This window comes from Lepisosteus platostomus, chromosome 22, assembly GCF_059453375.1.
Source record: "Lepisosteus platostomus isolate fLepPlt1 chromosome 22, fLepPlt1.hap1, whole genome shotgun sequence".
Taxonomy (NCBI): domain Eukaryota; kingdom Metazoa; phylum Chordata; class Actinopteri; order Semionotiformes; family Lepisosteidae; genus Lepisosteus; species Lepisosteus platostomus.
The window spans coordinates 17,050,020-17,063,651 of record NC_142632.1 but is presented as its reverse complement, the minus strand read 5'-3'; the positions used below and the strand labels follow the sequence as shown (position 1 = coordinate 17,063,651).

Here is a 13,632-nt window from a genome sequence, read left to right as displayed (position 1 = left end):
AGCTGGACAGGAGTTTTGTCACTAGTGAAGAACCACATGAGCCTGTACCAGACTCACTGCTCCTTCAAGATTGTTATCAGTGCTCTACATCCTGCACTAGTAAAACAAATTTGATTATTATCGAAATTGGAGGATTAGGTAATAGAGTAGAAGCTTTAAAAGAAACTCGAAATTATTTAAAATTCTGAAGTCTTTTAATGTAGACAAATGCAGAGTGTTACAGGCAGGTAGCAAAAACAAAGCTACAAAGATATGATTTGAAACACTGAGCTTGTAGGAGCAACACACAAGACACTTGTTGACACAAACCATTTACATGTTCTACACAATGTGAAACAAATTAAAAGGCAGTGTTACAGTGTAAAATATTAATCAGAGGGGGTTATGTTAAAATTGTACAAAACTACTAGGTACACTACCTCATTCATGCTGTTGTCTGCAGTTTGGGACACTGCTGCTCTGGTATCAGTCAAGAGAAGAACAGCCAGATGCATTTTTCACATAATCACAATTTCCTGCATTCCCTGAGCATTCATCTCTTACAACTATTTAAAATACAGGTGAGCATGTTAAAAAAAAAAAAACAGAAATTTGGTACACTAATGATTTACTAATTGAGGACTACTGGCATGGTCTCCTTTAAAGAATGTAAAAAAAGGCTACAAGTCTGCTTGTCTGCTTTACTCCTTAGGGTGCCATCAGATAACCGATTCCAGGATTAAATCCTGCTGTAACCTGTAGTTTGTCAGGCTACCCACCCCATGCCTGCATGCCTGGGTAGCTTGTTCCAGACCCTCACCACCCTTAGTGTAAAGATGTGTATCCAGACCTCAGAGTCCTAAAGCAGCCCACAGAGGCCACAGCAGCCCAAGGTGGGGAGTCTGCCGGCTTCTTAACCTTGTAGACCAGAGGCTCCTGATCCCAGTCCTGGAAAAGTCATAGGTGTCCACTGGGCTTTTTAAACCTTTCAGACACCGGGCAACTTAAGACCAGGGAAAAGCTGTTAAACTGCTCCAATGAAGGTTATGACTGGATCAATGGGGATGTTAGCAGATACAGCCGCTCTTCCGGACTCCTGCTGGGGAGAGGAGCTCATGAAGCAGGACTCTGGGCTCCTTCCCAGAATCCGGAAAAGCTCTGTGGGATTTTTTCACAAGGATCTAATTCACCTGGAGACAGCGAAGGCTCACGGGTCCTGCCGATCTGGAAATCCTTTCTTTCTACACCGCAAGTTTGCCCACACCTCCAGATGACACAGGACATCCCGGGGCGTCGGGAAATGGACACAAGACACAGAGGGAAAGACTTGGAGCCGGGGGGGGAAAGAGAGGGGTCTTAGGAAAGGCAGAGGAAGACGAGGAGTGGAACGAGGAAGCTAGGAACCGAGAAGACTCCCAGCAAGCCAGATGCAAGGAGGGAGCTCTCACTCAGACCCTCTTCCATATCACCGCCATGTTCTTGTCCGTCAGGGCCACCAGGTACCGCAGCTTGGGGTCCAGGGCCACACTGTTAACCGAGGGCCCCCGTACGGGGCCGTGACCCTTCCGGACAGGGGCCGGCCACTCCAGCACCTGGCACGACAAGGAGACAGCTGGCGTTTTTGTCCTCACTGGGCAAGCGCCACGAACACGAACAAAATAACAAATGAAATGTCAGAGGACCGATGTCCCCCGCATGAGGAGGTGGCATGCAGACATCCTGGGGAGACACTGGACAGGCTCGACCTCCCAGCGCTGGGGGGTGATGATCCTGGTGCTGTAAGGGACTGCATATTCACTCACAGAAACCTCATACCGGGATTATTCCATTCTTCCCTTTTCTAACAGCTTAATCCATGCAGGATCAAGGGGGAGACGAAGCCTGTCCTGGCAAGCAATGGGCTCCTGGTATATCTGATCCCAGATCTGAGCTCATCATCTGACCTGCTCATTAGCTGATCCAATTGACCACTTACAAGGGATGAGAAGGCATTTACCTTGGCTGGCTCAGGGTGGCTTTAGTGAAAGGCTGATTTAGCGGAAGCTGATGTGTGCGTGTGGGCCAGAACATTCGGACCAGGAGAGAAACTGGGTACGATGACAGGGTGGCTCCTGCCCAGCTGTCGCCAAGTAACTTGTCTGCCTCCACCCATCCCTTTCCTAACAGCTTCTTCCACATCAGGGCCGCAGGGGAGCCAGAGCCTAACCTAGCTGGCAGCAGGCACAGGGCAGGGAACGCCCTGGTGGGACAGCAGCCCACTGCATGGCACACACACAGGCACAAAGCAAAGGAAGGCTGAGCGAGTGTGTTCAGGCTGGAATTGTGACGGTCTGCGATGACTCTCACCTGAGTCGGGGAGAGGAGTTTCCCAGCTTTAGCTCTGCTGTCTAGTTGGTCTTCGAGGTGGTACGTCCACAAACCCCCCTTCTCGTCCCCACACACCACGTACCCCTCACCTGCGGACAGGCACACACAGCTCAGGCAGGGAGGAAGACTCCCCAGACACACAGTAGTCCCAGACGACCCTCCACAGCGGGACAGTTGAAAACAGACCAGCAGGAAGGCGAACAGAACAGGAAGAAAACAAGGCAGGAACTACAAGTGCAGCCCTGTCAATATTCAGGGGAGCTGTGCTGTTAGAAAGTGATCCGGTCAGAGCAGGTGTTCCCAAACCCCCGGGGCTCCGGTTGAGAAGGTTCTCCCTGGGCATAATGTTCAGCTCCAGCCGAGGTGGCTGGTCTGGCCCAAGTCTAATCTCTGCACAGTCCAGCTGATGCAGGAGTCACAGGAATGTGTCAGTTAAAGGCCACATGGTTAAGTAGACACAAAGCGACAGCACGCAGGCTAGAGAAGATGGCTGAAATGAAGTCGGCCCTTGTTCTCAGGTTTAAATTAGCCAGTAATTTTACTGAGGGGCTTTCCACCCAGTGGTGCAATGGGGCGTTTCAGCACAAGCACACTTGGGCAGTATTTCTAGCCTATAAATATATAATTTGCTTTGGGTGTTTTTATTCAAATTAATGTACGCTCTTGGATTTAAGAAGCATCACGTACTAGGTAAGGGATACAGAACCGTGCTGTCTCTCAGCTACAGCCTCTCCAGTCTGACCAGTTCTTTAACTCTGCAGCTTGACAGCCCCTAACCAAGTAGATCACCCTAAATTACCTGCTTTTTAAACAGCAGGAACACTTGCAAGTTACTGGTCTCAAGTAATTTGAGAGATGAAGGGTCTTCTTATTTGTGCTGTCAGATCACCAAATGAACACACCACCTTATTAATTCATCAAATCTTTGATTGAATGGTTACCTACAATATCTGCTGGACTGGAGCTCTGTAAAACCAGGGCCGAGTCTTAAATAAATCAATAGCTCAATTAAAAAGGTCTAGAAAACTTGAAGCAGAGGAATTGGGGACCACGATTAGATCGTAAAAGAAGGCAACAGTAATTTCAACCCATTAGACTTCCTGGGTTTTTAGTGATTCAACAACATAAGAGGACTAGGTGGTTCCTCGAGGAATCGGAGTCACTCTTTCGTTTCAAAGGTGCCCCGTTCTTCGGCCTCCTTCTCATAGGTGAAAACCCAGCACTCCTCAGGGCAGCCGGTGGTATGTGCGCACTCACCTGGGCAGGTGCTGAGGGACAGGTACGGAAGGTCAGTGCCGGACCACTGCAGCTCGGCCAGGAGGACAGCACGCACCTCCTTCCTGCTCCTGCCCGACCGCGAGGCGAGGGTCTTGCTCCAGCTCCACACGTAGATGGAGCCCTGCATGTGACTCTTGGAGACTGACGCAAAAGGATGGGACACAGGAGGCACAGCTCAGCTTCTTCGTAGGACGAAATCAAATGCTACGTTTCCTCACAACACTGACTCTCTCGTGAATTGGTCTCGTGAAGCAGCCAGACTTTGCATAGCTCCTCAACGTCAAACAAACTCTGGGGAAGGCGAATCCTCACACCAACATTACAACAGCACTGGCTCTGTGGGTCTGTGCTTAGAAAAAGACTCTCGACAAGGGCCCCGTGAAAGATTCTGTGGAAACAAGTCATCCTATACAGAACTATAGTTAAAAAAGTGCTATTTGCATCCTAAAAGAAAAAAATCAATTAAGGGAACTATTTAGAGAACGTTATCACTGAGCACAACAAAGTTTTTTTTCCACTGACACAGTGGCACAGGGCTCTCTCTCTCTCTCTCCACCTCAGGGTTGTATGGAAATGCAGAAAAGAAGCAGGACATACCTATGACGTCATCGCTGAGGAATGCCATCCCATCAATGGTGCGGTAATTATTTTCCTTGTCTTCCTTTGCATACACAGGGAACAGGATCTCAAACTCACTGGACCTGTCAGAGAGACAGAGAGTGAAAGGGACGCGCACTGCATTCTGAGATCAGGTACTCAACCGGGCTTCTCCAACCCCTCACACAAACCAATGTGCTCTGCGGGAGATTTTTCACTGTACATCCTTGCTGCCCAATCCCAGCAGGAGCCCAGCAGTCAGCTCACACAGGTAGAATTTGCAACACTCATGAAACACTCAGGCCGATCTCTTCGGATCAGGTCGGACCCAACGCATTTCAAAACTCTTCGTCTGGAGTCGGTTTGACAATCCTGACGGCGCTTGCTCACCTCTTCAGCTGGCTCTTGCTGAGCTGGATGTCAAAGCAGTGCAGGCCCTTGTCGCACGCAGCCAGCAGGTGGCGCTCTGGTGAGGAGGGGGGCATATTCAGGTGGAGGGGAATGGTGTTGGCGTCCAGTGTCAGTAACTGGCTGCAGAGAAACAAAGGAGCGAGGCGATGAACACACACAGCTTCTAAAGCTAGCCAGCAGTGTGGACACAACACTATATCCTGAAACATCAGAGTCCAGTCTGGTCCAAGATGTCCGTAAAGGTTCTCCTGGGGTACCGGCGAGACCAGCACCTGTCAAGATCATTACTATTTGCGTTCTTCTGGCCGTTCTTTTAAAAAGGTCCCACCACAGCACAGTCAACGTATGTACATTTTCAGACATGGACCTATTTTCATGAGGTCTACAAGGTCAAGGAAGCATGAACACATTGCAAAAAAAAATCAAGGCTCCAAGCATACTTCCAGAAGCCACAGTCCATTCAGTGAATGCGAGTACTGACTGTAAAAACACTTTGATAACAACCCTGGTATTCCCAAAGGACAAAGCTGTTCTTTTGCAGGAAGGGACAATGCAATAATACACACTGTACTACACACTGGGAGGCGCAACTGCTGATGTCATGAGGGCACAATGTGAACAGAAGAGTCTACCGTGCCCTCTTTCCCCTCATATTCTCACACATGAGGATCTGCACTGAGAGGATACATCAATAGAAATGATCCACGCCTCTACTGCCTCTGCTTCTCCCACATGGCCACACTTTCCTCAGGTCTTCGAATATCTACAGAGACCTGTAATTATCTGTTCCTTTCCTTATTCTGTCTGTTATTGTGACTACTCACTCCACGTTTTCCTTGTTGCTTTCTGGAGTCTGGTTTTAGATGGTAAGAAACATTCTTGATGATGGAACGCTGCAGACTGGCAGTACTCTCCTCATCACCGACGCCAGAGAATTCATACTTATTCTGCATTACTGAAGACTGATGCAATTAGGCAGAAGGCCCACACCTCGTTATACAATCCAGGCCCTCTGACCCTCTTCTTTACCTGACTTTGAAGTTGTAGTCGCTGTCCACTCCACCGATGTCCCACAGCACGATCCTGTTGTCATACGCTCCCGCTGCGAGCAAGCAATCGATGGAAAGTTGTCATTTTTAGAGCTGTGCAACATAATTTCGCCATCTTCACTCATCAACATCAGTCACAGCGCAAATCCACAGGGATAAGAGTTTTCTTTCATAAGCACATAAACCAAATGGATTTTCTTTTCTTCTTTTGGAAGACAACCTTTTTCTCAGTACTCAAAAATACGCATAAAGAGTTATCGCAGAGGAACTGTTTGGAAATTATGCGGTTGGTCCCCTGAATCAATGTCGGAGATGCACGGTCCCGAATCTGCACGCATGTTCTGTGCTTTACAACAGAATGAGGGCTCTCCTGAATTAACAGATACCAAAAACAGCCAGAGCTGACTGAAAGATGGACAAAGAAGGGAAGGGAACAGTATTCTGAAACAAGCAGCAGTGGGAATAATAACTCCTGTGCCGGTGTGTGGGTTTCAGCTCTGCTCTTTTCACTGGCCTCAGGTCTAACATCTCTGACAGAACAGAGCCGGTGTGAAGTTGCTCCGTCTCAGACTCTTTTAATGTGAAGGCTTGGGGCCAGTGGTAAGGCTCTGTTGGCAACTAGCAGACTCCGGAGGCAAAGTTTTTTCTCCGCAATGTCACAATCCAAAATAAGGAGCAATGGGACCAACACTCTGAAATATGGAAGATGCTTCGATGTTCTCACAGTGTCTCGCTGCGCCAGCAGAGCGCCTGGCCGGGGCTCGCGTGGCGGGTACTCACTGAACAGGAAGCTGCCCCGGTGGGGGCAGAACCGCAGGGCGGACAGGGCCCGGCGGCTGGCCCGGAACTCCCCGTAGGCGCAGTTGGCCCGGGCGTGGATCAGCTGCACCACCCCCCTCCTGCCCCCCACCGCCAACACGCCGCACGGCCGCACCCCCCCTCCGGCGCGGGACATGGGCACACTGGACCACGCCAGGCAGAAGAACTCCTGGAGAGCAGAGGCGGGACGAGAGGGAGGGGGTGGAAGAGGAGAGACGGCAGGCGGGAACAGAATGAGCACAAATAGTTTCATTTCACGCCTTTGCTTTCACAGAGCTGCCTGGATAATGACCAGTCTCCAGCCATCCATTTCCTGACCGCTTCTTCCAATACAGGCCTGATCGGGAGCTGGAGCCTATCCCAGCAAGCAACAGGCGTAAGGCAGGATACACCCTGGGTGGGTCGCCAGTCCTCCACAGGGCACAGAGTGACACACACAGATACAGACACACCAGGGTAAGCTTTCCCAGAAGCCAATTAAGCTAAGAGTATGTCTTTGACTTTGGACTATGGAAAGAAACCCACACAAACACAAGGAGAAAATACAGACTCCCCACAGAAAGCACCCCAGGTCCGGAACCGAACCCAGGACCCCAATGCTAGCTACTGCACTGTCGTACAGATAGTGCTCACTGGATCCTCTCTGTGTAGAACTTAGAGCTTCTCTTTGAAAACAGACTCTACTGGCCTCTAGTCAGCAACAGTAGTCCTGCACCTTGGCCAGTCCAGCACCCAGCTTGCTGCCTCTGTCCCCATGCTTGATCCCCCCCCATGCCTGCCTAGTGCTCAGGGGCAGGGCTCGGACGGGGAGGGGTCTCCAGGGCAGAGCTCTGCAGTCTCTTCAGCAGGGAGCGTGGCAGAAGGGACACGGTCAGCCATCGGCGAAGGACTCACCTCTCCCGGGACTTTGTACTTCTTGAGCACCCGCCCCGTCTCGCAGTCGATCAGGCACACCGACTCGCCCCCGCAGGTGGCCACGGTGCGGGACGTCCGCTGGCCGGATTCTGCGAGAGAGGACACTTCTTGACATGAAGCACTGGCAAGTCACAACACAAACTGGGAGCTCTGCGCATGCTCTCACAAGCTCCTTTCTTCAAGGAAGGTTCAAAAAAGCTCTCGGCTTACTGCAGATGTATTACTTTCAGCAAATCTTCCATTTCTGTTGGCCTTTTTTTTTCCTGTAACAATTGTGTTTTACTTCAAGGTGGATGGAACTGGCTCCAAAACCGCAAAGAGTGATCAACGAAGGTAACTGCCTCTCACCTGCCCACTCATTGAGACACTTTAACACGCCCTGAGCTCCACAGCGGCCGACAGGAGAGTTAGCACTGATTGGAGGAATGGCAGGACTCTCTCCGATGTCACCGCAAGCCTACAAGTGCCCAGGAGGCTACAGGAATCATGTCAGGAATCAGGAAGCATTGGCCAACCAATCCTGACCTTACCTCCAGGAGCTCTACTGTTAGTTAGTAGACAGGACATGCCAGTTAGTGACAGGAACCAGGCTTCAAGAACGCCTCAGTCAAACTGCAACTGACCTGCACTCCCCATTTAAGCCGTTTCAAGATAACCCAACTGGATGCAAACATCTTCAATGTACACTAGCAAACTTCTTGTTTCCGTGTCCCACCCATCACTGGGTGGCAACTGACAGTTCCTCCACCCCACACACTTACCCCCACTGTCCACACTGGGCTCAAAGGCACAGGCCCACAGCTGGGTGCTGAAGTCCTCAGGGCTGTCCTGCTTGCTGTGACACTGGAGGACATGCAGGGGCTCCAGACACACGGGCTTCTGGGAAAGATACCAAGTGATGGGCGGCACAAGGACAGAGAGAAGGAAAAGTCAATTATTCAGGTTTCTAAGTGCAACTTTTGAAACTTTACAAAGTACAGGGCATAAAATTTCCTTAATTAAGACAAACAGGAATTTGTGTTTCCTTATTTCTGAAACCGACTGCTACAGTTTGTACAAGAGCTTGCAAAACCTTTAATGGAGCGGACAGCTACGCAATGGGAGTCTTACATTATCCCCACTCCATCTAGCAGTGGGAGGTAAGGGGACCGGAATAATGGCCACTCTGAACAACCTTGGGGTTTGTGCTTTTTCGGGGTGTCCTCTTCTCGCTCTCCGCTGGCTGGGGGTTTGTGGGAGCTTTGGTAGGGGTCCCAGGATGCCGGGAAAGCGCTGAGGGTTTTTGGCAGTTGGCGGTACGAAGGCTCTTCCGCGGACTTCCCGAAACCGACTCTTTCCCGGGACTCTCCATCGTCCTCTTGGGCCGGCCCGGCTCCGTCTGCAAGCGGGATGGTTTTTGGGGGCTGGCTTTGGGGGGGGCGTCATCAGCCTGTCGCTGTTTTTTGAGGGCCCCCTCGCTGGGACTGGAGGCAGCACCCTTCCTCTTCGCAGGGGTGCGGGGGCCCTTGGATCAAACACACAATGAAACACGGGTTCAATTTTCAACACCCTAAAAGAAGCGTCATCCCAAAATAATGGAACCCTCTGAAGTTCTCTCTTGCGTTTACAGCCTTAAAGAACATTCGCCCAGATGAACAAAAGGAAGCACAGTGCTGCTGTGGTCAGCATTGCTGCTGCGCAGTGCTGGGGCTCTGGGTTCAATTCCAGACCTGAGGTGCTATCTGTGTGGAGTTTGCATGTTCTTCCAAGGTTTGTGTGGGTTCTCTCTGGGTGCTCCAGTTTCCTCCCACAGTCTACAGCCATGCTGGGAGAATTGGCCCTGGTGTGTGTGTGTCCGTGTGTCCGTGTGTCCGTGTGTCCGTGTGTCCGTGTGTCCGTGTGTCCTGTCTTTCACCCCTTGCTTGCTGGGATAGGCTCTGCTGACTGGGAATCAGTGCTTAGAAAAGGATGGATGGGTAAATTGCTCTGTTAGAAGTACTGCATAAAACAATACTTTTACAAGACATAAAACAAGACTCTTACAGCGTCTGTGTTGTCTTCTACGGCGTCTGGCTCGGCCTGCTTTTTCTCGGTTCCCTCCTCCTTGTCCCCCTGTGCCAGCGTCTCCAGCAGCTCTTTAGCAATCCCCTCCAGCTGGAAGACACAACAGGCACAGCGAGGACTGAGAAATCCGGATACGAATGAACCCCCAGGACCCCCTGGCTGTGAGTAACTGCATTTGCCCAACTCTCGATCACAAAGCTCCTTTCACTTCGAAGGCAACACACAGGGGTGACACACAGCAGCCAGGTCCAGGGGAGGAGGGAGAAACTGCCACACGAGTTAAGGCAGATCTTTAGGGAAGACCTGATTTTCCACGTTTTTCAAGTTGAATGATTTTAGTTAGCTTCTAAAAAACAGAATTTGGCCATACGAGCGAGGGGACAAAACAAACACAAATTACACACCTGTAAGTTTCTTGCTCTTTTGAACAGTGCCATGGGATCTTAAAAGTTTTTAACGTTTGCCATGGGATCTTGTGGTTCTGAAGACCAGTGTTCGCAGTCTCCATACTGGGGCACTGGACTGGAAAATTACTATTCCAGGAGGAAGTGCGTCAACCACTTGTCCTCCAACAGCACCACTTAGAACATCAGTCTGCTTTACCTTAGAGGTCTCCCGTTTCAGCCCAGCCTTCCTGAGCTCCTCACATCTGGCAAGATCACAGTCATCTCGTAAGAGCGAAAGTATTCCCAGTAGTTTTACTGCACAGCATCTCCAAGACCTCTTCTACACCTTCAAAGCTAGAGCTCACAAAAGGCAGGAAACCCAAGCTGTGCCGAATGCAAGCCACTCACCCGCCACGTGGTGTAGTCGCTGAGGGAGCTGGGGCCGTATTTGATCTGCGAGCGGGCTGCCTTCACAAACTCCTTCTCCAGGGCCTGGAGCCTCTCGGCTGTGGGAGGCTCCGGCGGCCGGAAGCTGCTCTCCCACAGTGCCTCCACCTGAGGCGAGGAGAAGACCTGAGACACCTTTTCCACAGACAGACAAACAAACTGATCGATTCTTGCAAACGGCCCTTCAGAAACATCCAGGAATCCATGTATGGTTTGCAGGAACCTGTAAGGACTTAACACTGCCCAACACCCTCCCTCCCGAGAGCTGATTTCAGACTCCCCCGTTGTGCTTCGAGACGCTTACCCGTTTCCGAAGATTCGCGCTGTTGACGTGGCGCAGGTGACTGGCCGAGGAAGCGACGTCCTTGCCGTTGAACATGCGCAGTTTGGGCAGCAGGAACATCAGTTTGTAATTGTCGCTGACCTGAGACAAACACACAGCAGGCTCTGGTAATCTGCTTTCTCATCCAGACATGGCCATACACCGAGGTGTGTGCTTTCACCCCCCATTTGCAATGGAGATAGTTTTAAAACACACAACATTTACATTACCTACTTTTCCTGAAATATACTACATAAAAAAGTATGTTTTACTGATTCAGATTTAACTGAATGAGATTTAGATTAGTTGCAGGGTACGGCAGAAGCAGTGCTGTTTAACGGGTTTGTATGAGCACGTGTCTGTGTGTGACCATGACCGCGCCGGAGCCTTACAGTGAGGTACAGGTTTCCCTCCAGCCTCAGCTCTTCCAGGGCAGTGAGAGACTGCAGTGACAGCACGTCCTCCATCTCATTGTCGGAGCAGTCGAGGGAGCACAGGCGGGGCAGCTGCAGACCGGCGGGCAGCTCCTGCAGACGGTTCCTGGAGAGGTCCAGCTTCTCCAGGCTGCGCAGCCGGGACAGCAGAGGCAGGGGCAGGTCCGCACTGCGCAGATCCAGCCCGGAAAGGCTGTGGGGACGAGCAGGGGGTCAGGCCCGGGAACACACACTTCCACACCTCCATACGCACAGTGGGGTCTGAAAGCATTTCTGCAACACTTCACTGGGCCACAGGACTCTTTTTTATTCCTCTTATACAAATCTTTTAATAACAAATGGAGTAATTATTGGACCCAATCAGACAAGTATGTAAACAATTTTCAAGTGTTTACTAATTTAGAAAATGACCAATAATGGTAGGAGTGGGGCTACTCTGGAACTGCATTGATCTCCCCACTGTTGCAAAACAAATCACATGGAGCAATTAAACTGCTTATGGAATCAAACATTATCATCCCGTAAAAACTTAGACCACAGGTTGGGAATTTCAAGGCTGTGACCTTACAGTAAATTACCCTATTTTAGTTTTGTTCTAAACAAGTAGCACTGTGCTACTTGTAGTAAGATGCATAAATACTTTTTTTGTTTTCCCTCAAAACAGCGTTGTGGCCCGCAGGTTTAAAAAACCCTGGAACAGCCCAAACTGCCTGGCAGTGGGGGCGCTGGAGAGAGGGGGAAACAGACACCTGGCCAGAGCAGACACTTACTTCAGCCTCCTGACCTGCTCCAGCTTGGCGCATTTGGGGGAGCCCCTCTCCAGCAGGAGCTTCTCCGTGATCTTCGACATGGCCGGTCCAGCACAGCTCGCAGTCGCCTGCACAGACACGGACAGCACGGCCGTGTGAGTCCTCACCCCTCCGCCTATGGGCACCACTGCGCTAGGGCGGGGCCCCAGAGACGTGGGGACAAAGCGAGAGATCATCTCATAACAAAAGAGCCAGAGGGAACTCTAAAGGTGTTTTCAGGTTTAAATTAAAGGCTTTAAAAAAGGGGCGTGAAACCATATTTTTCTTTTTCGCGAAAGTCGTTGAAGTCAGCCCTAACGCAGGGTGCTTAAAAAAAGAACACCTCTCGACCAACTTTGCATCTCAAAAGCCGGGTGCCCAAGCTGTAGGAAATGTGACTGCAGAAGAAGAAGAAATGAAACACGCCCCCGATGAGAAGAATGCAGGGACATTATCTTCACTTTAAATTACAAAAGGCACCGCTTAGTCGTTTCGTTTCGACTACGGCTTTTCGCAATCAACCCCAAAAATTAGCCCCTGCTGTGATGCAACTCGCAAAAGGACTATGGCGAGACCGATCACATACTGTATATATTACTACTGCATCTGCGAGAAACTTCTCGATATTAAAGTTATCTTCATTAAACTGTCAGACATCTAATGCACTTTACAGTTAATTGATATGCACATGATTTTATGAACATACTGAAAGACCCATTTCTTTGAAGCAAATGTGCTGTGCGTGAAACATTAACTTGCGTGTATACATAAAAATAGGCATCTCAAAACTTGCCAGTAGCACTTCATGAATACCCCTAAGCACCGGCGACGATTTCAATTCCAAGAAAAAAAAATACACAATGAGTATCATCTGCCCATTCCATCACCAAACACGTTTCAGTCACTCATACTTTCAAAAAATGATTGATTGGTTTAACAATGTCAGATTCCGGATAAGAGACACACCAGTTGAACGATTAGATTATTACAAAGGTTAAAGCAGCGAATTAAAAAAAGGCAAGAGGCTTTGCAGGAATGTGATAAACTTACTTTCCAGCTGTAGACGTGCAAAAGTTTCCCGGGAAAATTAAACTTTCACCTTTGACCCGGACCGATGACGACACATAGCACAGTAGTTCCGCCATTTTGTGTGTGGCAAAGACGGTACATGAGGTCACATGGTTTAACCCGAGGGGGAAAATGAAATAAGAATCGAATCTTTTTTATCATATAATTTGCAGTGCTTTGTTTTTCTGTTTGATTGCATAATATTGACGGCAATTAATTTGCTTTTCCTTCTCTTTCTAATTATATTCAATAACGACAAAATGTTTAAACGTAAGAAAAGCTGCAAACGAGGTCGTCAACCGTAAATTTGTCCTGCATCCTGAAGAAGCCAGAGTTTGGGCTTCAACCACTCTGCTGGGAGATCTGTTCCAGACACAGACAACTCTGTACGCAAAGAAGCATTTAGTATTTTTCTTAAACTACTTCCTTTCAGTTTCCATCTGTGAGCCAGTGCGTCTTAAAAATAATTACAACACCCACTAATATAATTACTTAAACTACGTACAACCTTACACATGAACTATACACCTTTCTCAACGAACATAATGGAGAACACAGCCTCAGGCCACCTCCAAAAGCAGTAGCATGAACATCACAGCACAAAAAACTGGGATCTATCTGATGGTCTGTTGTGCAGTAATCCCTCCAGATCTGACCTCCTCATGCAGCATTGAAGTGGTCATAGCCACACTTGAAATTTCTGTGTTTCACCATTCAGCATCCTGTTCC

General features: G+C 49.5%; 1 protein-coding gene across 1 annotated transcript; it reads right to left on the bottom strand.

The window, feature by feature from the left end:
• Positions 1 to 172: 172 nt before the first annotated feature.
• lrwd1 (leucine-rich repeats and WD repeat domain containing 1) lies at positions 173 to 12,910 on the bottom strand. The gene is made up of 16 exons (XM_088616445.1): positions 12,886 to 12,910; positions 11,818 to 11,924; positions 11,006 to 11,240; positions 10,596 to 10,715; positions 10,253 to 10,399; positions 9,438 to 9,548; positions 8,590 to 8,919; positions 8,177 to 8,294; positions 7,395 to 7,504; positions 6,462 to 6,669; positions 5,662 to 5,734; positions 4,612 to 4,752; positions 4,222 to 4,325; positions 3,604 to 3,765; positions 2,326 to 2,435; positions 173 to 1,571 (listed from the first exon to the last, which is right to left on the bottom strand). Exons 2-16 carry the CDS (start codon positions 11,895 to 11,897, stop codon positions 1,428 to 1,430), a joined length of 2,193 nt encoding a protein of 730 aa, XP_088472571.1. The 5' UTR covers positions 11,898 to 11,924; positions 12,886 to 12,910; the 3' UTR covers positions 173 to 1,427.
• Positions 12,911 to 13,632: the final 722 nt, after the last annotated feature.

Excerpts from the sequence above, each read along its gene's own strand:
- lrwd1 (XM_088616445.1), bottom strand. The coding sequence starts at position 11,897 with ATGTCGAAGATCACGGAGAAGCTCCTGCTGGAGAGGGGCTCCCCCAAA. Across the intron at positions 7,505-8,176 it reads GCCCAGTGTGGACAGTGGGG|AATCCGGCCAGCGGACGTCC; the intron begins GTAAGTGTGTGG and ends CCTCTCTCGCAG. Across the intron at positions 4,326-4,611 it reads AGCAAGAGCCAGCTGAAGAG|GTCCAGTGAGTTTGAGATCC; the intron begins GTGAGCAAGCGC and ends TCTCTCTGACAG.